Source organism: Parambassis ranga, chromosome 5 (genome assembly GCF_900634625.1).
Source record: "Parambassis ranga chromosome 5, fParRan2.1, whole genome shotgun sequence".
Classification (NCBI taxonomy): Eukaryota; Metazoa; Chordata; class Actinopteri; family Ambassidae; genus Parambassis; species Parambassis ranga.
This window is the reverse complement of record NC_041026.1, coordinates 23,383,705-23,411,650: the sequence shown is the minus strand read 5'-3', so window position 1 is coordinate 23,411,650 and position 27,946 is coordinate 23,383,705. Positions and strand designations below refer to the sequence as shown.

At 40.9% G+C, this 27,946-nt stretch overlaps 1 protein-coding gene across 4 annotated transcripts in view; it reads right to left on the bottom strand.

The window, feature by feature from the left end:
* Positions 1–8,652: 8,652 nt before the first annotated feature.
* The window catches only part of chchd6b (coiled-coil-helix-coiled-coil-helix domain containing 6b), a 42,077-nt gene continuing 22,783 nt past the window's right edge, over positions 8,653–27,946 (bottom strand). For all 4 annotated transcript variants that reach the window (XM_028407346.1, XM_028407347.1, XM_028407348.1 and 1 more), the window contains 3 exons: positions 27,602–27,672; positions 19,746–19,881; positions 8,653–8,988 (listed from right to left, as the gene is read on the bottom strand). In XM_028407346.1, coding sequence (XP_028263147.1) covers positions 8,965–8,988; positions 19,746–19,881; positions 27,602–27,672 — 231 coding nt within the window. In that variant the 3' untranslated portion in view covers positions 8,653–8,964. The remainder of the gene's footprint in view (positions 8,989–19,745; positions 19,882–27,601; positions 27,673–27,946) is intronic.

Below are 27,946 nucleotides of genomic sequence, written 5' to 3'. Positions count from 1 at the left end.
CTATTAACTTTTATATATATGTAGTCTATAATATTCACAGCACATTTTACACTAATAAAGTAAAACAAAGACACTAGAGGCAGTACTGTCGGGCAGCCCTTGTAAAAACCAGGTTTGTGGCCTTGTCCCAGCAAAAAGCTTCATCTGCCTTTTAGTGCCGAACAGAGGGACCGATGTTCACACATTAGTGTGTGACCTCCGATGGTTGACAATGTGAGATCGAGCCACAGGCTGTGTGTGGGGGGGGGGGGGAGTGTTGTGTTTGGATCTGCAGTGTGGAGGCCGAAGCTCCGACACAAAGCCATGCACACATCCACAGTTTCCAAGTACTCAAACATATACTTTTAACACCTGCTTCCACCCCCCCACCCCCCCCCCCCCCTCAGTACACAGACATACAGGCACGTATACACACAGATAATGTGTCTTGATAACATTATGAATGGATGAGTGAGCAGCTCCATAGAACAGTGATTACTGGCTGCAGTGTGTGAAAGGAAATAGATTAGTCACTGTCTGAGCTCTCTCCCTTTTAATAACACAACATATAAACACTCCTTCATGCTGTCTGAGTGGAAAAAAATAAACTCAAGATTCTATGTTAGGCTCCAAGGAAACTGCTTTTTAATAGAGAGCAGCACAAAGTGAAAATAATACCACTGACTGTGCCGCTCTCTTCATCATCATGGATGTGTCTGCTCTAGTTTATTAACCAAATCTGTTTTGTATAAACAATTGTATTACTCTGAAGACTTTTATTAATGTCACATTTATGACAAGCGTTTCTTTTGTGCGAGGTCTCAAAGCCGCCTATGAGTGTTACAAAAGAAAATCATTTTACACAGAGTGTTTTTAAAATCAATGCAAAGAAAAAGGCTGCAGCTGCGAGCTGCCTTGAAAGATGTAAGACGCTACAAGAAGAAAGTCTGAATGGAAAAGACAGACCATCCTTTGTGCATGGCTCAGGTGATAGCTCCCATCACAGGTGCATTCTGGGTAATCAGAAGATGAACCTTGCCCTTCAGCAGTTCTTATATAAGGCTCTTTTTTTTCTCTCTTCTGCAGCAGATATGGACACATGGACCGACGGATAACAAGCAAAAAAAACATCGCACTTTAGCAGTTTGCCATGATTGTATTCTTATATAATCAGATTCACAGATTTATTGATGGACAATCCTAATCCCTAAATGGGTGATGGTGAACTTGTAATGAGTTTGACATCATCTCCCTTCACAAAAGACTGAAAAGGCAGGATAGTAACGAGTGCGACGCCTCACCCTAATCCTACACCAGTGCTGATGACATGTCGTCTGACAGCCGACACACACACGGAGGTGTCAGAGAGACAGCAGCAACAAAGGATCTTGTTTATTAAAGGAGCTTGTGAGGTGACAAATGAAGCATGAAATGAGTATCTCGCACACAACGCAGACATACCAGGTACTCTGCGGAGAGAGCATGGAGAGAAAGAGGGGAGAGCAACCTGTGTCACGCTGTGAAAATGCTCACAAACATACAGATAAAAAGAATCAATTTCATGGGTCGTAATAGTAAACAGAATGTAGAGGCATCTGTACAACAGATAGCGTGACCCAGTTTATGTGGGCTACTGTGTGCACCAATCAAGTCAGTCTTCTGGGATGGTGAATGTGGGGACCAGTGAAGGAGCAGTAGAAGGTGCAGACCTGCTGGCTGGAGATCTCCTCCAGGAATGTGCTTATGACTATATGACTATGCTCTGAATAATAATCTTAATATTGTTCTTTATGACACTCTGACAACCACAAAACCTGTGAATATGCTATGCAGTAATATATGTGTTAAACACAAGATATATGAAACTTTATGTGACCTGGAAGCCTACTTAGTTACTTTTGACTGGGAGGGAGTTACTAATTTATATAAAGTGCTCTAAATTCTAACAAAACAAATAAAAACTTTGAAACAAGGCTCTCTGATCTATTGTCAGAGATGAAAAGCAAAAACAGGCAGGCTCAGTGACCACAAAGTCACAAATGAAAACAGGAACCCAAGAGAATGAAAAATGGTGAGAACACAACTGTTTTCATTTACTTTGGCACCTTTTCCCCAGAATGAAGTAGGAGGTCAGTGGTCAGCATTTTGACAATGATGATGTCAGTGTTGCTGTGTACTACTTTACTGTACTACTAAGAGAGCAGGATACACACACACACATATATACAGAGAGGAGGAGAAAATCTATTATGTGCCTATTTATGACGTGACACTGTCATATCTGGCTCACAGCGGAGAAATAATCAGTGTGTGTTTGGAAAGGGGCAGTGAGCTTTTATCTGTTCCCAAACTGTGGGCCGATACAATCTCCGATCAGCAAACATTATAAGTATCCAAAACTGAAAGCCACCGTTGCACACCACACTGACAGGGAAGGAGGAGGAGGAGTGGCTGGGCGATGCGTTCTTGCTGTCCAGTTGCCAATGGAAATGGGAAACTTGTTTGTAACTGCTACTTAAGACCACAAACATGCAGAAAAAGGTTTGACTTGCAGCTTTTTATAATCTGGATTTTTTTAATCAATTAAATTTTACCTGATGTCACAATCCAAAGCAAAGTAGAAAAGTGTTTTAAAATTTGAAGGAAAAAAGTTTCAAATCTTTAATGATCAGCAATGTGAATCAAGTTGTTGCTGTGCTGCAAAGAAACGGATGTGACACACACCCATAGAGGACTCTGAGAGTAATGCTGCCATCTATAGGCAGCACTGAGATTCTACTGACGTCGCAGAAGACAACACACACACACACACACACACACACACACCTTCCTCTAATACTGAGCAAGTGTCAAAATCACTTCTCTGCCTACACCACAGCCATTTCAACCACCTAACAAATATGCAGCTACACACTTATGGCTCATTAAAACATTATAGTCTCCCATACAGCTTATCTCCCCCCTCCTCTAACAAAAGTTAACCCCACATGACCTCCAGGCCGCTGCTGATTGGCATTCAGTTGCCCTGTTGGCACTGACCAGCTTCTCCCCTGGCAGACTCCCTGCCAACAGGTAAAGAGGCAGAGAGCTTCATAGAGAGGTCCCTCACCCTGCCACTTATCTGCACCTGCACACATACAAGCACACACATGGACACTTATACAGCTCTGTACATGAAAGGAGCTAAATATTAATTTCCCTTTGCTGTCATGACTAGCTGGGCTTGATGGATACAGCCTACATGCCTATCATCAGAGTTAAATTGATCACAGTGTGGCTGATGTACATCATGTGGTGGGTAGAGAAAGCCTTTCTGGAGAGTGACTGATAGCTAAAGTGAAAGCAGCTAATTGGAAGTTTAAGGTAAAATCACACTGTCAGTGGGAAAGGAAATTGACTGTGTTTAATTTATGCTCTCTAGATGATTCCTTGCTGAAGTTACAAGATGAGTTGCCACATAGTTTTTTTTTTGTATTAATCACAAATTAGAAGCAGAAAAACAAAGCAGCAGGGTTGAAAGGAAAATGATTTGATGTATTAAAATCAAATATTCTTTTTACAGCTTTCATAGTGTGCCAGACTGCAAAACATAATTTCACTGCTGCAGTTTGCCGTGTGCCATCTTCAATAGAAATTCACTCTGCTTTTGTCCAAGTGATACAAAGGCTCGTGCCTGTCCCCAGTTAATCAAAGCTTCTGTTGACACAGGAAGTCTATTGGAGGACACCATGATAGAGGGGTTCCGCGTGTATGTGTGTGTGTCGAGGGGTGATCCACTTATACTCACACTGCCTCTCTCCTCTTTGTGTGACACACAAAGCAGATAGAACCCCATCTATCCGGGAAGATACAATCATTATACAAACAGCACCCTGCCATTATTGACACTATGTTTGTATGAGTGCAGAGAGTATGATGGAGGAGTGAGTGTGTGTGTGTGTGTTAGAAGCATGTTAAGTAGCAAACAGAGAGTCTAACTGTCCATCCAGGCCACTTTAATGCAGGTGTTATCTTCTATATTTATGTGAGGGTCTGTGTGGCGTAAATTTCAGCATTATCATCAATATAGCTACACAGGCATTAACTGAAAAATAAATAAGTAAAATAAAACTTACTAACTTTGGGGAGACTGTGCACATATGTGCAATTTCAGAATTGTCACCTTCTTAAAAAGAAGAAGAAACTCAATTTGTCAAGAAAATGCAACCCATTCCTGTGTCTCTGTCACCAGCAGCACTACTGAGTTAATGCCAAATTATGGCCGTGCCTGCTCAGAACAGAGACGCTTTAGCCAAATTTACACAATTCATATCATAAAGTATGTTAGCATCAGCCATGTGGTGGTGGAGCTCATGTGACAACACATACAGAAGCAACTTTTTAGATCTTCTTTCTGGTCCATATTTTTCTTTTATCGATTTAACCTCAAATTAACACCATCTTATCAACTTTGAGAGTAGTTGGGACATTCCCCGGCACAACACCACAGTCAGTGGTGTGATTGCAAATGGTAGCAAAAATCGTCTGTCTCCCAGAAAGCTGCTCTATAATCCTGAGCACTAAAAAAACCAAAGAAATACAGAATCCATGTTAGTCCCTATCTGCTGGTGCAAGACAGGATTCCAGACCCTAAATACAGAATAATGGGGCATTAAAGTCTGGAGCTGAGGAGGGTAATAATAAGAAGGGGGGGTGGAGGGTGTGGAGGGAAAAGGGACAATAGTTTCCAGAGAAAAGAAAGAGTGAGGGAAGGGAGGAGACAGGCGAAGGAAAGATAAGGATGCTGGCTTATCCTGGTTAGTGGGGAAGGATTAAGTGATGTGCCACTTTGGTTTTCGTGAATATGTTTGCTCACATACACAAATACACAAACAGGCCTGATAAATCATGTACACACCGCTTCTCTCATTCAATCACCCTCGGAGAGACACACACACACATCTAGGCATGTGCTGAGCAGGGTTAAGGAGCTGCGCTGCCCTCTGAGCCAGTCTTACTGGGCTGTAATGACTTTAGAGGATGTTGGATTCTTTTTATCCACCAGTGTAATATAATAAAGCAGAAAGGAGGGAGCTATCTTCTTCACTGGTCCCAGTGGATTATCTGCTCACTCCTTTTTCCACCTTTCTAACTTATGCCATCCTCGGCTCTCTCTCTGGCCCCTGCTCTCAAAAGAAATACTTTGTCCTTCCTAACCTTGACCTCTTTCTCTGAGTCCCTTTCCTTACTCTTTGCTCACTAGTGAATCCAGTTTGTCTGGCCTTCTGTTTTCTTTTTTGCCCCCCTTTCTTCCTGCAGTGTCACATATGACAGTGTAGGGTTCCTGAACTGCCCCACTCTCTGTTGCATGCTGTTTCACTGCAGACACTTAGGTCAGCTCTCCTGCTGCTTCACGACCCTCTGGTTATCTCTGCACTGTCTCTATAACCCTATCATCCTCCAGTCTTCTTCAGCAAATGCTGCATAAAACACATTAGTTCTCACTGCTGACTTTTGTCAATGCATATTTTGACTGCTGTCATTAAGAGGTGGATTTACCTTGATTTTAGCTTGTTGTTGGCAGATGTTTTTTTTATCCTAAAACTGGATAACTGGTCAAAAATACTGTAAATTAGATTAATGTTTCATTGTGAGGACCATGGCTGTAGTAGAGCAAATGGCAGGTTTCTTGTAGTGGTTTCAACACTATAAAGAATACCAATTTTACCAGACACTTGATGTGGAAGATTGGACTTATTGGGTTGAATCAGTGGAGGTGATGGAAAGCAGAGGTGGTGTATTTAAAGTTTGGTCAAAGATGTAAGGTGTGTAACTGTAGCTTTTGTGTGAGTATTGGATTTATGTAAAGCTTATTTTGATTAAGCAATGTAACTAGTTGTATAATAATGTTGCATTCTACACTTTTCCTCTACATAGTACCGAAGGGATGTGTAAAGTTTGGAAATGATCAATATTCAACATTGTACTCAACTACAGTGATAAGGGAAATGACCTGAATGGATGCTTACTTTTTCCTGCTTGTGTCGTGTATTGAGTATTTTGCCCTAACTTTACCATAATGTCACTGAGACACAGCAAGTCACTGAACACATTTCACATAGATTATCACAAACATTACAATGAATGCAACAAAACACTCACCTCTCAGTCTTCCTGTCTTCTCCTTCCTGCTGGATTTCCATCTATCCATCCATCTGGCTCCCTGAGCTGCTGCACATGTTTATGCATATAGCTGCTGCTGGTGATGGTGGAGGAGGTGGTGGTGGTGGTGGTGGGGTCTAATTTAATTCCCCAGCAGTCAGTTTCAGTTCACATTAACGCAGTTTAATAAAAGACTATTCAATTAGCTAAAGAACTCCATGTGAGTGTGTGCTGCGAGCAGAAAACAGAACGACGACTGTCATTGATGGAGCCACACACTCCAATTAGGCTCACTGTCGACTTCTCACATATACAATGCCAAGTTGGCTGTGAGAAGAGAGACGGAAAGAGGAGAGGGAAACAGTGACGAGAGAAAGGAAAGTGGAGGGCAAATAGCTGTTGCATTGGGTGAACTCCAGAGAGAAGTAGGTATATGTGTGGAAATGTGTGTGAGTACTTTAATCGTGTGAATTTTGAGTGTCTACCTCAAGTTAAATTCATCCCCCTTAAGTCTTTACAAAGGGCAGCAGTACGTCAAAGTCTGACATCATCTCTCATTTGCTCTTTTACAAACACATGCATCTAAGTGGAAAAAAGCAACACAATTACTGCATGTTGGATGCATTACAGCAACCCCCCCCCCCCACCCCAAACACACAGACAGACACAGACAAACCTCTGCTTCATGCACATTTTCTGCAACTTCTTACAACTGAGCTCAGTAATTGTAAAAGACTGGAAATCAATAGACGCTGCATTTTGAAGCGTGAGCAGCCATCTTCTAACCTTACACCATGCAGCTGTCTCCCCCAATCAAAACCGGGCTGGTTTCCACGGCAACCTCAATCCCACATCTTCCACAGCAATAAGGCGGGAAAGAAAGGCATGGCACAGAGGGTGCAGGGTCGAAACAGAGCTGGAGGAGAGGAACGGAGTGAAAAACAAATCAAGATCTGTAAAAAAAATACATGCTATGCTAGCTAGGACATAATATTTGATGATGAAACTTGTTCAGATCCATCAAACATCAGATTCATTAAAAACAAACTCTGCTATCAAGATTGTGTGTATCTCATTTCACCACCAAGCCACATCCAAAACCTCCCATAAAGCCCATTCTTCCATTTTTTTCACCTATTGTGTTCTCTTATCCAACATATTGGTGAAAAATCCCTGATATTTCTGTAATTCAACCAATTTAATTAAAGGGGGTGAGTTTCTAATAAAAGCCAAATGGCAGATAGCAGTGCCTGGGCTTTTCAGAAGCTTGTTTAATCAGAGAATTGTTGAATGGGAGAAGGCAATAACAGAGTGAATAGAGGCTGGTATTTGTAAAGAAATGTCAGGGAGAGAGAAGGGATATGAGAGTCACTGGCAGAAGCCTCTAATATGATGCTGACTTTAATATAAGCAATGTGTGCATCCTGTCTGTCGGGTTAGAACTGCCTAATCCCCAGTGAGGAAATGGAGTTCTGTCACTGGGAGAAACTCACAGACAAAAGTGGACTGACGGACTCATGCATGCCAGAATCCATGTCTTTCCTTCATTGATCTCTCTATTTGACTTTCATTGTACTAGATTTCTATAATAGAGCAAACAGGGTATGGATTGCTCAGTGGCAATGTGAATGTTATGTCGTGATTGATGCCATGTTGGCAAGTGGGAGTCAAACTGTGATCAATAGATCACTTTTCACAGCTTAACAAACACACTCCACTACATTCACATTGACTGCCACTTGTGTGAATGCGTGCTATATCCAGAAACAAACATTATAGGTCTATTAATATTCTGTGTGAGTCTGGTGTGGGACTGTGTGTGTGTGTAAGATAACAAGCCTCTGCCATTCCAAGGGTGGCCAACCATGGCTATTTATAAGTGAAAATGCATTTAGAGTCTCACTCACTCACTCACTCACTCACTCACTCACTCACTCACTCACTCACTCACTCACTCACTCACTCACTCACAGGAGGGGGTTAAGTATATGAGTACAGAGTAGTGCTGTGAGCTGTAGCTCTGTGTGCTGACCTTCAGGGTTATCTGGAAGGTTCCTCCACACCTTGCTGCTAGCACAAACCCCTGCTGTCACCATGGAAACACAGCTAGCAGGGACATTATGTGCCCTGTCCGGTGTGTTGGTCATGCACACACATTTATGCAAGCACCTATATGTGATGACACATACACATATGGGTTCAGTATACTGGTTAAAAAAAAAAAAAAAAAAAAGAGAAACAGGCCTATACACACACACACATTAATGCACGCCTCACTATTCATCTGTCCTCCACTTCATTTATCCCTCATTTCCTTCACTCTCCTCTCCCTTTTCTCTCTTAATGAAACCATGAGCACGGCACACAATCAAGCCCCTGGGCCTGCACAGCATTGTCAGAAGGGTGCACACGACCCCATTTTCAGTAGTGGAAGCATTATTAGCGTGCCGTGACAAGAGACAGCCATCCGCTACTACACACTGTGCTCACACACATATACACACTCATACAGAAATACAAAGACACACAACCTGCAGTCTCATCACCACCGGATCACTGGGATTTATTTCAGCGACAGCAGGGGTGTGCTGGCACAACTTGACAATAAATCAACACGTCGTACACTCTGGAGTGACAAGTCAAGATAATACACTCAAAAACCAAGAAGGATGGTGAATGGAAAAGAGGAGGGGGAATTCACTGATGGTGGCTAAATAAATGGATGGATGGATGGATAAGAGAAGGATTGAGTGAAGAAAAACAAAAAAGAAAAAAACTGATGAATCTGACATGCTCTCTCCTTCGTCACTTCTTCATCACTTGCTCTTGCTTTTTCTGGGTTTCTCAACCATGATTCGTCAGAGAGCTCTGAAAGAGGGAGAGAGAAGACAGAAGAGACATTACTAGAACCAGTAAAAAACTCACAAAAACTATATGTATGATAAGAAAATCAACTAACAAATGAACACAGCAGCCGAGGAGTGATACTGCACATTAGGAAAGCAAATATTTTTCTCCCTTTTTCTTAAACTTAATCTTAGCAAGCTATCTCAGGGCACACTAGCACAGTATTAAATTACAGGGTTTATTAGATACACGATGAATACAAACCAAAGCACACAGCAGAACCGTCAGGCATGTTGTCTTAAAGACCTCTGTGGGGAGGTGTTTAGCTTGTAGCTAATAGAACTACTGTTAATCTCCATTTGGAAAACACACAAGTTCTAATCCAGTGAACCAGGGCAGCTGCAGGGAAGGTCTAAAGTGGTTTACTGGTACAACAGCCCTACAGTCATAACCTGACCAGAGTGATTTCTACGTGGAACTGCTGCACAGCGTGCTAAACAGCACAACCACAACAGACTTAAACAAACTTGTCAGTTTGAGACAAGGCACCTAAACTGCATGCACTCTGCAGAGGCAGTCATGTGTCATTATGGTGATGTTCAGTTACTTGCATTTATTTTATTTTGAAGTTTCTAGGGACTGTTTCCCTAGCACCTATACTAAACACCAAAGCAGCAAACACATCAAGAAGACTTTGGATTAGACATATAGTGGGGGAGAAACTGATGCAGATGTAGAGGAAGGTTTTATGTACTTTATCAGTCCCAGTTTACTCTGAATGAATGGTTGGAGTTGGGTATCTATTTGTAATTTATTTCCATTGAGCTCCACCTCTTTCAACACCATTTGTAGCATGCTACATTTATGAGTTTTGGACAACAATGTGATGGCATACACTGGTTAAAGGATTTGTCAGATAACTTTTATAGTCATACATCAACTCATAAATGCTTTTATATCTGTTCCACATCAGCTGCTTCTTAAATAATGTACTCCATCGGACCTTTTAAATTTGCAAATAAATCAATAAATCAAGTCTTTCAATACTTGAAACAAAAAGAATAAAATACTGTATCTGTTGTCCCTTTCCCACAGAGCATCAAGAGTGTTATGATTGCACCTATATTTCTCATGATTGTTCCATGAGAACAATATGGATTTGTGGGGACTAATGCACCTTCAAACTGGCAGAGAAAAAGACAAAGCTGACACACGTTTAGAATTAGACACACGTCTAATTCTAAACGCCAGTCTTGTATGATGATCAGTGCATGCTGGGATGCTTTGGTTCACTCCAAATGAGCAAAAGCGAGCGAAAAAGGCACAAGCAAGTTTTCTTAGCGGCAGAATATGGCAATCTATGTGAAAAAGGAGAGACAAAACTATATTTAGTGGAGCTGTGCAGATTTTGTTTTGTATTAAATACTTTCCATGACTTGGCATGCTCTGTAGACCTTGTATAAACACTTATATATGATTACATTTTAGAAAGCCAGTTCACTATAGGGCACAACAAAACTCCTCCTGTGTCAATACACATATAAACACTCACACAGGAAGAGACACGGGGCAGCTCAGGGTTAGTGAAGCATTAGCTTGTGGGTGCTGGGTGGGCTAGTTGGCATGCTAACTACCTCTGTGCTCGGCTGGCAGGCAGATATGCTGGCGGGCAGGTTAGCTGTTCACTTGCCAAGTGCATCCGAGGGCATTGCAGCCTGTGCCTTTGAATTGGAGATGAGCGGCAAATGTGACAAGGGGATTTAGCTTTACTGTTCCACTCACGTCCTGAGATATAAAGGGTGACAGTGTGTGTGCATAAAAACTCAGTTTGTGTGAAAGTGGCTGTTTGTGTCGGCAGGAGTTTATACACACTAAGGCACGCATGTGTGTATGTGCATGTGTGTGTGAGTGTGTGGTGACAGGGAAGCTGTATTGCCACACTCTTACACAGTACCGTGATGGAACATTATGCCTAATGCATAGTGTATGAAGTAGTTCCTGAATTTCAAACTGACCTCCGGCACCTCCCACAGCACACACGGTTCAATTTGGTGCCCCGGGTCCAAATTTGGACTACTGGCATCCAAACTTAGATAATTTAAAGACAGGAAAAGCTTTTTATGCACAGCAGCTTGGGTACTGAGGGCAGCCAAATATTGTGGCACAAGGTCTACACTGAATTTTAGACAAACACTGAGCTGTTAATTTATTGGCTACAGTAAGCCAAAAATTATACAACAGCACTACATACATTACAGGTCATTTAGACATACCGGTAAATGTTATTATAAGATGTGATTCGCTTTTGTCTGCCTAAATGGGTTGGAACCAGTTTTTACACTGTTGTGTAAAAAGTGCAAAAGTTGACAACTTTTCTTTTCATTATGACAGAAAAGTGTCTGTTCAAATTAGATTTAAACCACACAAAGATACAGACAATACACAGACACACAAACACGTTTTCCTCCACCTGCCAGTCTCCATCCAATTAGTGAGCAGTGTGTGACTGGTGGATAGATAGGTTGTGATCGTTGGATAGGCATCAACTTTAAACAGCACCAGAGTAGAAGCAACAGCGCGCACATGCTGGGTATGCTCACATTTCCACAGATATAAGCTAATAGGCAACATACAGACACTGGACACGCATGTAAACACATCTGCTGCTAGTATAAGGAGACCCTCGCTCACATACACACTCGCCTCGCTCAGTTGTCTTTTCTCGGTGAAAAACAAAAATAATAGACAAGTAGAAAATCAATAACTGTCTTCTCTGCTCAGTGCTAACAGCACTCAGTTCTCTTTCTCTCTCTCAGGAGGGACAGAGGCAGTTGCCAGGCAGGACTGTCAATCAGATACTCACAATGGCTGTGGCAATGACTGCTTTATAAACACATTCAGTGATTACGCAGTACAACAACAAAACAGTCAATTAGTCAATTGAGGAAACCTCTCAGTCAGTTAGTCAGATGGCTGGTTACATACAAAGGACCCCTGACACCTGCAAGAACTGGCATCCCTGGAGGGAAAAGAAACCACAAACACAAATTCATATCATCTTGTTTGAAGTTGATGTGACAGCAAACTTATTTTAAAACCAACATTTTGGCACCTTGCTGTGGCCTCTACTATCCCCAGGGGGAATGCCCAGGTCTTTAGCTGCTAAATGCTTCACATGCTTCGCTCTCTTTTACTGTGTCTGCCTGCCATGTGGTAGTGAGAAGAAGGAGGAAGGTTTACAGAGGGGTTTAGGAGTTAATTTTTGTGAAAAACAGCTTTGAGTCTGAATATGCAGTGTGAGGCATTAGGGGAATTACCAGGTGACAAAGCTACGCACACAGTGTACAGCTATGTGGTTCTTATTGGTTGAAAGTCTGGCTTAGACCAGAATGGAAGTGACCACCAATGGAGCCACAAAGGAATAACACAAACATCCATCCATCCATTATCTGAACCCGCTTTGTCCTGCAGTGAAGGGTCATGGGGGGGCTAGCGCCTATTCCAGCTTTTTTAATGTCACTTTTTTTTTTGATGCTAGCAAAATTATTTTACCAAACCAATACTGTAAACATGTATTTGACAAAGTGCTTTTATGTAACAGCTTGATGATCTGCTGATTGCTTACATGATGAGATCCACAGAGCACAAGGGCTTTGTTTTCAGGCAGGAAGAACATCTCATCTTCACTCAAATGAAAGAAGGCACATTGAGCTCAAACCTGGCAGGTGGGTATTAATCACATGATGATAATAGTAGTCAGTGAAGTGTGGCGTCATGGATTAGATATGGATATAGCTGATGGAGAGCTATGTAGGTCTGAGAGAGAGAGAAAGGGAGTGGCAGCTGTTGGAGGATGGAAGGGAGGAATGTGAGAGGGAACAGCTAATCTTTATGTGGCCTGTGCTTTCGTGGGGTGGTCGCCTTGGAGATGATGGATGTGACAGAGAGGTGGAATGGAAAGACAAAGTGAGAGAGGAATAAAGAGCATGTGTGTATGAGTATATGATAAGAGTATGAAATGTTTTCCTAGCAATCACACAGGACTAATAATCGGCGTAGGAGCTAGAAGTCTATAAAAAAGATATTAATAACAGGGATATTACAGCATGCAGATTTGACAGGGTCTGTATATGTGTGTGTTTCCATACGTACATGTTGAAATGTAAGTGTGTGTGTGTGTGTGTGTGTGTGTGTGTGTGTGTGTGTGCAGGAGCAGTCTGTGGCTGAATAGAATGGCTATGTTATCAGATTGGAGTTAGCAGGCAGGCCAAGGCTCACAGTGGGGCTCACCACCTGCTACCACTGATACATACACACAAACACACAGTTTTTATTTACTCCATTTTACCATTTTAAAATATTGTTTTGTCTCACTGTCTTCCTTTTCACTCTTACAGCAGTGACTGATAGACCTTCTACTTCTCTACTCTTCTACTTCTCTCTGGCGCCCCCAATCCCTCCCACTGACAAAACCTCTTGTCTTTATTCCATCCTCTCTACATTCCTTCCATCATCCACCCCTTCCTTCTTTATCTCTCTCTTACAGTTTTCTATTAACCCTTTCTCATTGACAGCCGCTCTTAAGCCTCTTTTTTCCCCAGTTTTCCTCTTTCATCACTCTCCATCCATTTCCCTATTGACAGGCGCCTTCCTCTTTCATCCATGCTACAAAGACTCATCCCTTTTTTTCCCTCTTTTTCAGAGGGAAATGGAAGAATTTTCTTACCCTCTCCTCTCCTTGTCAATCAATGTCCTCACCTGGACAAACTAAACAGGCCTGAATGAGATGTCTTGATTTTCTTGAAGACGGGAAAATAACGGCACAAAATAGTCTGCCATTACTAAAGCCATTCAGTTCCTATTCATGGGCAATGAAGGTCTTAACATTTTGTTAGGACTCGATGTTGTCTGAGAAGTGCTTAAGATGCTGCTGGCACTACATTTAGAAATGGACAGCTCCTTGGAAAAAAAGTGAATTTGTGGTTTAAAGTAGATGGTGTGGAAAATTGTCAGCTAAATACCTGAATGGGGGGGGATGGGATGGGCACTACACAGATAAACATACTGAAACACACACAGACATACAACACACAATACCATAAATGCTTACTTTGCACAAATGACAAACAAAAGAATAAGAGAGAGAGAAAAAAACAACAACAGTTCAGCCCAAACAGCAGGATCCATCTGAAAACCCACACAATTCAAACTCCTGACAATTTCTTAACACATTTAAACGCATATACTAATTTTAAATATTCTTCTTTCTACTGAGTAACTAAGACCCCATTAACACTGGGGTAATCTGGATATCTGGATATTTTTTTTCTGAGTCTGAACAATGCAAATCCGGCTATATCCAGCTCAGGTCTGAACGCAAATGCAGCTAGTCAATCCGGCTAACGATGTGATACTTCCGGTTCACGGCGGGCAGAAAAAGAAAGCATTGTTTTGCCGAGGTTATTTTAGACAGGGCTACAAAGGAATAAACTGCACGACACATGCACACACGCGGTCCTACCGCGGCCTGAACGGACTCTATATTACGAGGCAACACCTAGCGGTTTGGAGGACAGCATACAAGTTGGATTAAGCCGGTTAAGCCGGATTGAGTGCGGACACGCGTGTGTGATAGCCAGATTTGAAAATAGGTCTGAATGTATCCAGTTTAATGGCTATCCGGATTCAAGCCTACTCTAGCTGGATTGACTTTCTCTAGTGTGAATGGGGCTTTAAAGAAGTTGACGATGACAAGATGCTTCTCCTCCACTCAGATTTATGGTTTTCTTTATAAATAGCTTCATAGGTTCAAATGCATCTGCTGCACACAGTTTTTTTGTTCAAGTGCTCCATGAGTCTTGGTAATCAAGACAGAAGCAGAGTGGCACTTCAGCAGGCATCAGAGGCCAGCACCCACCTTCACAGAGTAGACAAATACCATGGCCAGGAGACGCCAGGTTCAAGTGGGTTAAGTATGTGGGATACACAACTCTGTGTGGTGCTCTGAAACCTATGCCCATGCTGACGGTATTTAATAGCACAGCAATAGCATTAACATTCTGCACATGGCCGACTCCGGAGTCTCAGAATATTGTGGAGGAGGCTGGGTGACACTTACTGTAAATGGTGGTTTTGACAAACGTCTGCTCTTGAATATGACTTTGAGGAGGGCTGTGTTTTGTTTTACTGAGGAGTAGGTTGAAAGAGAGAATAGATGATGAAAAGGTAAAAGTGTAGACTCTTTCATGGGCTTACACTCATGGAAACACACACACACTCAAGCACCCACAAATGCTAGAGTTTTATAAAAAATTACTATATGCGGCAGTGACAATATATGAGATAATGTCTAACGTCACACCAAAGAGACACAAACACATACGGCTTTGTGATAACATAGGGCCTTGGTGAGCTGACATTTACCCTGCATCCCTAACGCTCACACAGTGACACACACAAATGGCCCATATGCATTACAATAGCCCAGGCAGAGCCGCTGTCAGGAAAGAGACAGGGGAGTTAAAGCTGAGAAAAGGTGAAAGGCCATATACTGAGCCAACTGTCTTTAATGGATAGCAAATGACGGAATGTGTGAAAATGTGTGTGTGTGTGTGTGTGCATGAATCATACAACATAAAAGAACTTCTGAGTGACATATAAGGAAGGCTGTGCCACTGCAGATAGTGAGCTGGGTGGACTTCAAGTGGGAGACAGAAAAAGTGAGATAGATACTCTAGTGATGTTCAGATCAAGACTCTGGCAGGAAAAAGACAGATAAGCAGGCGGCTGGTTTCATTGGCAGATTGATTGACAAACATGGACAGCCTGACAGAGAGGAACAGATACACGTGGCAGAGCCTACATGAATAAACTCTCGGAAAGTCATACAAGTCAGCCTTGGCTGTGACAGGTCAGTGACTAAACTGAGCGAGACTGCTGCTACCCAAACTTTAACTTTGCTTATATCTGGTGTGTTGAAACAAAAACAAAAAATAAATACAACGCCAAACTGTAAAGTAAAAGCAGCAGACAGGGTATTCCATTCATGTAACAGAAAGAGACATAATTATATTGAAGAAAAGTGTGAACCATAAAGTATCAACTTCAGACAAAGATTAATTTGTCTGAAAAATACAGCTTTCTGCTTTAATCACAGAGAAGAATACATCAGCTTCATAAAACCCTTACAAGCACATAGATAACAAAAGAACGGAGCTTTTAAGCTGTCAGGAGGTTTTCACAAGGCTAAAAGCTTTGTTTTCTATTGAGCAGTATGTTGCACAAAGCTGAAAAATGACTACATCCCAAATGTTGTATGTCTTTTCTAGCTATTCTAAAAGACTGAGAACAGACACTTTACTTTTGCTTCTTAGTTGAAACGACCTCTGCTATGTATCCAGTGCATCTCAAAACTATGTCGGTGTATGAAAGCCGTTCTTCAGTGAAAGGGTCTTTTGAAGGTTATGTATACAATGTTCTAATGTAAAAAAAAACATGAAGCTTGGTTGGTACATGGCTAATTTTCTTATGACAATTGTGTTTTCAATTTATTTCAGATACATCATAAAACACATGACATTTTGCTACAGATTACAATACAAAGCAATGCTCACTAACGAAGGGTACATAATTATGTTGACAAAAAGTTCAAACCTTCTGCCCCATTTTAGAACAACTGTGTTCTAAAATAGTACCTCTTCCGCTGAAAGGCACACGCCATTATTAACAGTATTAACTGAACAAAATATTTCTCCCAGTGTTTATGGAACATTAAATTTCATAATGAAATGTGATCCAGTGTTCTTTTTCTCATGGCTAAATCAGCAGTGCATATTGCTCCCTGTTGACCCTTAAGACACCTGCAGCAAATACTGAAACTTCTCTCTGTGAAAGTCTTGTCCAAGCACTCTGCTCTGCCAAGCTTCTGGCTCTGTCAGATCCATTTACAGACAGGCAGAGTGGACAGCTGCCTGCAACCAGAAGGGTCTTGGGACTGCCCACTCATTTCTTTTCATTAAGGCTGACTGACCACTCATCTCCTCCCTCTTTTTTTTTAACACTGTCATTAGGGTATTCTTCTAAGGTGCTGTCAAACACAGTTAAACCCACATTACAAGACCCCCCCCCCACAAAAAAAAAAGTTAAATAGTTTTACCAAAGTGTCTGTTTTATGAAAAGAGGTCAAAGATGTATATATGTCTGTGAAGAAACACACTACACACTTCACCCACACACCGTCTACCTTATTACAACATGAGCCCATTGTGTTAGAGCAGTGTTAGTAGTGATATGTTCACACTGACTTTCTTCTTTTTGAAAGGTAATTTCCCATTCATATTTGGTTGTCTTTATATTTTTTAAAGACAAATTGTAAAGATGTGTGCAGCTGTCTGGGTTTCCGGCACACGCACAGTTAATGTCTTTGCTGCCAGTGGTTCCAGAGAATGATCCTTCTAATTTTATGCTGCCGGTTTTAAATATAGGTATAAGTACCTCTAAAACTACAGAGGAGTATCAGAATCATTTGCCACTCATTGGGTGTACTATGTGTTCTGTGCAATTCACAAGCATGGTGGTTGGTCTGAGATTAGGCCAATACACACAGTATATTACCTGCAGTGTAGATCACAGTTAATGCCCTGGTAATGACAAGGTGTCATTACTGACATAAGAGTCAGTGAACAATGCTTTAATATGGGAAGCATGCAGGATGGGAACTGAAGGTGCAGGGATGGATCAATAGTGAAAACAGCATGAAAGATTTAAAGATGGGCATGTAATACTCAAGATGGGAGGACAGGAGACAAATAAAGGATTTAATAAAAGATAGAATATTGGACGGATAGACTTAAATGCCACACTTCTTTTACATTTAGATATTTATCTTAAATCTAGAGACATTTATGTGTCTTTTTAAGTTTGAGATTGGAATAGGGCTCTTTAGAAGTCTTAAAGGTCAGCCTAAAAAAAGCCACTAGCATCAAAAGAGTAGTGCTGGCCACTCTTTAAAAGAAAGATTTAATCTCTGTTAGATTATACCTATAAAGAAAGGTTAGACAGAGAAGATGTCAGTGGTGATAAGTGCTGGGTGATATCAGTGGCCTTGGATCAAGATGGGTTTTTTCCCAAAAAGTAAAAGCAATAGGAAACAGTAGTTAATCAGTGTTAAATGTATATATTTTAGGATTTTAAAATGTAATCATACTTAAGAGTGATTCAAAAGCTACCCAATATCCATCGAGTTGCCAATCTTTTTAGCAATCATGTTGAGGATAGTGGTGGGTACATGCAACGCAGCAGACTTTCACTCAGGAGTCTGAGGTTTGAGTCTCCCTGAGGCAGAGCGCCGTTTCTTTTTACAATAAAAAACAAATTAAAAACATTTTACAAGAAAAAACTGCTCCAGTCACATGGTCGACATCTTCGACTAACTTTGGGAAGAGTCTCTTTCATGACCACATAGAGATGCGTTCTGTTTTCAAGGACTGAAATATCAACCTCATGTTATGTTTTATGTCACAGCAGGCTAAGCCACTTGTGTAGACTACACTGTGGGCTCTGTAAAGAGCCCACATACCACTGGAACTCATCTTCCCACAGCACCCTCAGTTCCAAGACATGTGTTGCATTGATAGCGTTTCATACGTTACAATGCTTTCTTTTTGTGCCAGTTTTTATTCCAAGTTTGAATTCTTTGACTCTCATTCACACTCAAAGATACGCCTTGAATTTGAATTCAAAGAAAGGGGGGGAAAGCTTGCCTTTACTCTTGAATACTGTCTACTCTTCAAAATACAAACACCTCCACTTTGAATTTATATACCATGTGCTTACACTAAAAATGGAATCATGCACAAACACATATGAACTGTTTGTTTTCGCTTCCTGAAGAACACCATTCCACTGGCAAATGGATTATTTGAACCAGTTTAAAAGGACTGATTGCTTTTATTGTGAGCCTTTGCTTTGCTTTTATCAACCGTTTAAACTGCCAAATTCACCAATTGTTGTTTTGTGCCTTTTATCTACTTTGGAGCCATATCAGTGCATTTTGTCATGATAATAATGTGCAAATTGCCTCATTCATTACTGTTTTTTGATGGAGAAATTGGGTAAAATAAGCACTTTGTAGATAAGGGTCGGGTCTGAACACCATTTGCAAAAGCATCAGCAGAACGTCGAATGCATTTCAAAGTGTTGAATGGCATAACTGATTTAATACACTAATAATGGTGTAATCTTCCTATCAGAAAGTTCCAAAACACAGGGCAAGCCTGGTGACTTATACATCTGCTTAATAATCACGTCTTGTTGATTTAACTTTCTATTTGAGGTGTCAAAGTAACCAACCTGTTTTGTTCCACTGTCAGCGTCAATGACAAGCTTCTTTCAGATCTGACTAATCCACTGTTATCATTATGTCTTGTCTTATTAAGAAAAAATTGAAAAAAGGCTCTTTACAACCAAGTAGGCTACTGCAAATCTTCCACCAAACAGGCCAGCCAACGAGAATGCAAGGGAAAGGAATGATAATGGTGGAAGACATAATCTACAGGAGGATAACATTGTTTAAAAGAGCACACGTCACTCATCACACACAAACATTCACATATATTAAAGTCTAATACGTGCATACAAGAAAACTGCACATAGTTATCAGATCCAAAAAGACACACACAAGGCTGATAAACACATTTTATCAGCTGTAGAGCCAAAGATGTATTTTCTTCATTTCCTCGTGCCCCCACACCCACCCACAGCCTGTAGCCCGCTCCTACCTGCTTAGCTTGCTGGACACAGGCCATGTATTGTTTGGCCAGGTTGGAGCATTGCAGTGTCTGCTGTGGATTTTCTCTGTAACACTGGAGCACCCTGGCCTGCAGCTCAGTGCATAATGCTGTCATCTGCCGGGGCCTAGAAGCAGAACAGTGAGAAAAGACTCAATGCGGTGGCAATGATTTCAGTTACTGTGTGTGTGCTCACACCTCTTGGATTCCATTTGTTGATGACATGATTGTGTGTTTCAAAGATTTTTTTTTTGTTCCATGTTATCACTAATAGTGCTGTATCAGTTATACATCAAAGCAATAACAAATAATTAGTAGGTTGAATTCATTGTCACATACTGGTATCTGTGTTCTATTTTTTGTTCAAAATGACATTTTATAAAATGGATTTTGTATGAGAATGAGCCTTTAATTAAGCATCCGTCCATACATCTGTGAAGGAGTTTGATGCTATCTGAAAACAGACTCAAGATGGTCAACAGTAAAAGCTGTCACTGGGTAAAAAGCACACCCTGGACAGGTTGCCAGGATATTGCGAGGCTAACAGAGAAACAGACAACCGTTCATGCTCTCATACATGCCAATTTAAAGTCAGCAATTACCCTAACATGCACGTCTTGTCGTAACACCAGCTCTAACAAGCTCTGGTTTGTCAATAAATTTATGATGAGCAAAAACACTTCTTTATGTGTTTGTTTGTTTTAGTTGTGCTTGAAGAAGCTTGGATAGTTTCAAAGGCTTCAAGGTGCAGCTTGTGGAGACAGATGAATTATGCATCAACAAAGCAGCTTTGGAGTCAAAGTCAAACTTACTCTTTTCTTTTTATCTGACTCACACATACCGCACATGTGTGTAGACAAACAAAAGCAAAAAAAAAAAAAACCCAAAAAAAACAATCAGGCTCATACACTCACATGCAAACACACATACAAGTAGTGAATGCTAATCCTACAAGAGGGTAATCCTTGAGTGCTCTGTTGCTTGAGGTAATTTACCTGCTGTTGTGACAGAATTGGAAAGACTGGGATATGGATATATGTACACATACACACACAGAGAGACAGAAAGAGAGAGGCAACTTATCACTCTTTGATGCCATCCCACTGTCTTTAAACTGTATATGAACTCACCAAATCAGTACATAAGGGAAGAGAATACAGCAGAAGGAACAACGGAACAGGAATTTAAAACCACTCCACTCTCTGTGACTCTAAACATGAATTCTTGTAGACGTTCATTATCTAAAGTTCTGTAAAGTACAAACCTTAGCAAAACATCTCAAAATGTGTCGCTTGTCATCACAGCTTTGCATAAATGCAAAATGAACTGCATGTGCTGCGGTAATTTTTCAGGCTACGTAAAATCATCAAGCGACCCAGAGACGAAGGAAAAGAATTAATGTTCAATTTGAAAAGAGGGCACATATTGCATTATGTCAAATGAATTTTTGACAAGATGGGATATGCTTTCTTATTTTGGCAAGCTGACCACTTGACATGCACATACGCAATTATGCCAGTACTAGCGAGTGTGCAGACACACACACACACAGCCACCCTTATACCATCCCAGAAAGCAATTACAGAATCATGCATCCTTCACATACAAATGAGCTCAGTAGTCCCTGCCTTCACTGACAAATACACAAAACGAATGTGTGCATCTGTATGTGTGTGTGTATGTGTGTGTCAGTGAGAGAGATCTGTGCTTTATAAATGCACTGCATGTGTGTGTGCACGAGATAAACCATGCACACAAACAAGTCTGGGAGAAATTTCTGTGAACTGGTATGTGCATTGTGAAGTCTTAGTGTGTGTGGCTGTGTGCAGTGGAGGGTAGAGCGGCAGGATTAAATAAATCACTGGTGGAGAGAATATTCATGAAAAGAGAAGTGAATGCAACCTGAGAGAGGAAGAGAGAGAGAGGAGTAGATTGTGACAGTGATGTATTAAATGACAAATAACCCTTGCAGCTTGTGTGGACAAACAGTAACCCATAGCAACCATCACAATCTGCATTTTACCTCCACCACATCATGTGGTGTGATGGAACTCAGTGCTCTGGAGGCAGCTGACTGTTAGCCAAAATGTTTCTGTTATGTTTGGCCATTATTCACTTGTGACACTGACACAGTGCCGTCAGGGTCAAAGTAATTCCCTGGTTGATGTTAATATGAGTGGACAAACATAGTTGAAGCCATGGTAAAGCAAGCAAAATACACTTACTGATGTGTTGGCTTAAGTTATAATTAAAACCTTTAATAGCCTTAAGATACAGAATATAGGATTTATGGCTCTCATTTAAATTCAAAGGGACATTACGTTTGTGTACACTGAAAAAAAAAGAGGACCTTTAAGCCCTGAAGATATTTTTGTGTTAAAATCAGCTTCCAAGAGTTTCAATCACCTGATTAAAAATATGACTGGTTGATGTTTGAATTCACGCCTTGACATTGGGTCGGTATTCTGAATTACTCCCTAAGAATGGAGATAACAGCAACAATAGCCTCTCGGTATTAATCCAGACTCCAGAGAAAAAAAAAGTCATCCTTTTTTTTTTTTAACAAGAGAAACTTTGTGATAGCAGGAGTGTTTTAATAATGGAATCTGAAGCAGAAAATTGCCTCCACTAATCTGCACCAACTGCCTCGTTTGACTGAAATTAAAGGTGAGCTCTTATTAGAAAAACATTAGCCGCCCCAGCTAGTTTGATAGCTAACTTTTTCAGGGAAAAGAAGCAAAATAACAATGCAATTGCTTTCTGCCTGTGACGTTTTGCATAAATATGTGCAGAGTTGAGGGAGAAAGATTAGGCTCAAATCGTTAAAAAGTTTCTCATTATTTTTTGTCTCACCTTGCCAGTGTGTGGTTTTTATGAAGAGAGCTCAAGCTCTGCACCACTGCAAAGCATGACACTGGGGAATAAAGCAATAAGGAGAAAAAGAAAGGATCATAAGGGCGTAGAATCTTATTATTTTCTATTCCTAAAATGGTGTTGTTTGCGTGAGTGTGTGTGTGGTGTGAATGGTTATTAATGTATGATAACAAGGATTTGGGTTCCTTTAAAGTAGCAGCCACGGCATTGTACTTTTGATTTTTAATATTACAGTGAGTGGAGAAGAAGGGAAGAGAGGATCAAAGATGTCATGGCTGGGGTGAGATCAAAAGGAATGACAAAGCATGCATCTTGTATTGTTAGAGGCTTTGTAAAGATTTTATGAAATTGCCATAAGGATAACACTCACAGCATTTTAGTTCAGTGGGCAGAACTCTTACTTTCACAACCACATAAAATCAGACCAACAGATTTGTTTCATAAAGCCTGTGAACTGTCTGAGGACAGACATAATTCAATAGCTATGATTGTTCTGGTAGTCATAATAATCACTTATCATACCATTGCTAAGTGATACAGCACACTTAAATCCTGAGCTCACATCACAAACTATGACAGCACCCAAAACTTCACCAAGTCTAATCTCAACTCCTCTGAAGCATTTACAGTCTTCAAATGGGCAAAACAATCAAGAAAAAGCCACAAGCTGTGGGCCAAAGACAGACAGAAGTCTGTCTGTACCTTTATATGCTGACTGATGAAATGCTGAAGGTAGATAGGAAATGAGGATAAAAATTCACACTCTGTTAGCCTTGCTGATTGATCTTGACCAACCTCACTTTGTGAGAATACAGAGAGACAGATGGGAGGGGATAAGGACAGTGTTTCATTAAAACAGGTGACATGCGGAACAAGATAAGAGGCACATGTGCACGTGTGTTTGTGTTTGACATCTCATCACTGATAACTTTTCAATCAGGAAAACTTGCGGTTGGACGACTCACTTGAGGTGGGATTTGATATGGGGCTGCTATCTCCTCCCTTTTTTAATCAACAGTTTCAGTTCCAGCTTTGTGTCATCTCATTTGTCCTCTTTCAGAATCAGTAAAAAAACTGTATGTATCCCTGCAGTGAAATTGCTTTAGTAAGTTCAAGATTGTTAAAGTTGTTAGCAAACATGAAAAAAGTCCAAAGTACAGTCAAGCCCAGCAGATCCACAAAGGAGGACATAAAGGCAACAGATGCTGATACATGTGTGATGCAAATGGGGTATCTGTTTAAGTTGGACAATCAAAGCAGTGAAAACTGTACCTATTAAATGTTTGGGGTGCTAAGCACTGTTAGGACAGACAGTCTAACTCTTCACCCTATCTAAGAGAACAGATCAGTAAATCTAGCCTGTAACCTTGGAGGGAATGTGTGTTTCTTCAGAGGCAGCCAAAGAGGCAGAGTGTGTAGGTGACTGCAGCCCTCTGTTTTAATGGTAAATCTTTCCTGACTTGCAGTGCAGACAGGTCCTGTCTCTAGTAATGACTTCCAGTCTACTACTTTGGAGGGCACAGAGATCTTTACAGTACCTGTCTCTTTCACAAATTGGACATGCTATCCGCATATACACACAAGTAAGACACACATACAAAATAAAGTGGATAAAACAAACTCAGGCTCAGCTGTTACAGTGAGTCCTCACACAGACACCCACCTGAGGTTCACTTCTGTTCTGTATTTGCAAACACTTTAAGGGTAACAGCTTTTTTTTTTTTTTTTTTAAAGAGGATTAATGGATTTTTAGATCTTAAGGTAAGCTTGGCTGCAATGTTGTGAGTCTCTACAGTAAGGTATTTTTAGGGAATAGGGGTAGTCAGATACCCCAAGGCAAGACTAATGGATGAATTCCTCTAAATGCCTCGTGTAACTGGGCAAGGTAAGTAGAAAATGACTCTAGATCACGCTTACCACTCACTATGTCTCCACATGGGGATAACGTTTCAGAGACCTGTCTAGTGTAGGAAGAGAGAAGCAATATCCCAGAGGGCTTCCATCTTGCTGCACTGTGTTCAACAAAGTGTTCACCTCAAGTGTGAGAGGCAGCTTTTAGTGTTACTGTTTGCAATCAAAGTCAGTCAGTCAGGTCATGGTCAGTCCTGGAATCCTAGCTCGAAAACAGTAAAATGTAACAGTCAATAAACAACTGGAAACAACTAAAAGGAAGCTGTAGTGGTGGTCTCCCAAACTAGTCCAGACTTCCTGATGTCAGTCTTCCAAAATGAGGCTGCATGCTTTTCTCTGCTTACACTACATAACCATACATTTTAAATGCTTTAAAGGTAGGGTAGGAGATTTCATTCTGATGCACTAATTGTTAAATTAGTGTAACTTCTCTTTACAATCCGATAGCAACCAATTAGTTCGGCAGTTTCGCATTAAAACGAGGAATATTAATCATCTGTGGAAGCTATAAAACGCTAAAAACATCAGCCAATTCTCCGGGTGGACCCTGCGTGAGTATTGGCTGGTTGTCACTCTCTTCCTGCTCTGTGTACACCAGAGAGGTACGTGCATGATGGCCAAAGTCACAGACCGCAGCTCGTCTTCAGATAATGCGCGTCCATGCGATTGGGAGGCGTGGCTTCGGGGTGAGCTCCGAGAGAAAGGGGCGTGTTACTTTCAAAATCTGGCTGACTCACTGAGTTTTCAAAATCTCCTACCCTACCTTTAATTGAAATTTAAACACCTGTACAGGTAAATAAGAACATTCACAACTTTGTAACGGCATAGCCAAATCTGACACAGGATTGTCACCCTGCATTGTACAGCTGCAGATTTTCTTTTCTAAAGCCGCTTTCACAAATGCACAGCAGCCCTGAAATTTTCAGGACAACACTTGTGTGTGTAAATGCAAATAAGTTGGACAAGACATACAAAGGACCTAATCCAGCCAGCCCTCTTGTACAGAACACATGTAATTCAGCAGGTAAATGAAATGACAGAAGGTGAGTAGGTGTATTGATCGTGTTAATGCTGTAAGTGAAACAGCTTCTTGCTCATATGTGCATTGTGTATAATATAGATAGCAATGTGTATTTCTTGGGCTGTCAACACCATGTGTGAATGGGAAATCTAAGCAACGACTTACACTGTTTTTTTAGCTGACTTTAAGCTCAATCAATCCTTCTCTATCTTGAAACCACATAGAAGAAGACAAAAGAGGAGAGCAGTTTCAAGAAAAAGAGGCAGGTAACTAAAACAAAAGGGGGAAATGTTGCAGCAGAGGACAGTGAAATAACACAATTAAAAATGTATTTCAGAATAAGGAAAATCAGACAATAAGACAGAGAGTGAAATGTTGGACTGGAGACAGGAACAGACACAACAACAGAAGAAAAAGACTTACACAACATGTTGGACCCCCTCCCTTCAGCAGTGGGTAAATAGAATAATTACTGGGTGGTCAGTGTAGTGTGAAATGACAGCGTGACCACAGCACAATGAAACACTGCCCAAATGCTGACAGAACATGACGAGCACATGGCCGCCTGAATACAAAGTGCGCCTCAACGTGTGGCAGAGATAGAAAGGTGTAAAGAGAGAGAAAGTTTAAGTGTGTGCATTGCAAAAATAAAATAAAAAAAATAGCAGCACATTGTGGCAGGACTAAATGCTTTTCCTTGTGCAAACTTGTGTTGAAGTGATCTTCTGACCTCATCCATGCAGCTCTGGACAATAGCAAATCCTTGCTAATGTAATCATTTGGACAAAATTTTGGACTTGAATTGTATTCTGCTGAATTCAATGGAGCAGGTGCGTGAAGATGACGATGTCGTGGATGAGGTCACTGCCCATCATACAGTACAAAGCTGGCAAAAAGAACAAGCACCTTCTATTTCTTTTTGCAGTTTCCAGGAATTAAGTATATTGTGTATATTGTATACTATCACACTATACTACTAACTAGGGATGTCCCGTTCAGGTTTTTTTGCCCTCGAGTCCGAGTCATTTGATTTTGAGTATCTGCCGATACCGAGTCCCGATTCGATACTTTCAAGATTCTCTATAAAGGCGGCAAGTCACTCATTGCAGCAAAACCAGAGCGCCATGCTAGGTGATTGCCTGACACGCAGCAGCTCATCGCCACCTCGAACCCAGGACCTCTCGCACGTGATCGGATCGGGACATCCCTACTACTAACTTTAGAATAACAACACTCATACATTTATTTTTTTATGATGCTACAACACGTTTTGACAATGCATACTTTTAACTTGAATTTAGAGAAACAGAAAAGCAATAACAATAATAAGCAATAATTGGCCTTTTGGACATAATGATGACCATGAAAGAGGATTGGTAAAATTAGTGGCAAGGTCCACACACTCTTCAACCTGCACTCTTGAGTGTGGCAACAGCTCAGAACTGAATAAAACTGCTAAGCTCTACTTCTTGCAAAGAAACAGTTTTCTTGTTTTTATAAGCAGACTGGGGCCATTTAAAAAGCCAAGTCACTGATAATTTATTGCCATTATGGCGACACAAGCACAAAACCACTGGGTAATATTAAAAAGGAAGAGGATGTCAAAATTATAAAAGAGGCTGGACAGAATTTTTATGGTATTGTCAGCTTTGCTAAGACACATTTCACAATCTAGAGAGGAAATGGTAACCCTTGACACCATCATTTGAAATTTTTGTCACAATACTATTAAGTCGAAAACGAGAAGTGATAAAAAATAAATTATCGCCCTGTCTAATAATTATGTGTGGAAAATTCAATTGTCGCACAGCTCCAGGAGGTGAGGCGTTCATTAGCAGTGTACTAAAATCAAAAAGCTCTCACTTCAGTACTTCAGTTCACATCTGCTTGCTGACAACTGGTTTCTGTCTGTGATGCAGTGTGCTGGGGACCACACCTGTATATACCTCACCATATGATATGATTGCTTAAAAAACAAAAGTTCTTAAGCACTAAACAAATAACAAATCAATGAATACAGTATAGTAAACACAATATTTACCGGATGTGACCCTCCGCTTTTGTAGCCGTCTGGTTGTACTCTTCAACCGTCTGCATGTAGTTGTCCAAGTTCTGCAGGCAAAGAGAGAAAGAAAGAAATGTGAGAATCAATTCATTTTTTTACTGCTTTGCAGAAGTTCTTTATATTTTCAGTACAAAGAGGGATACTCAGGCAGGCTGTATATAATTGTATGAGAACTTGTTTCTGGGGCTTAAAATAATTCAATTTCCAGATCACATCATTGCAAAACATAAAAGACAGGACTATGTCAAAGTCCTCCAATCACATTCCAGGAATTAGAGCTTAACAACGTGCATATCTACATAATATTACAAGTCTGACTAC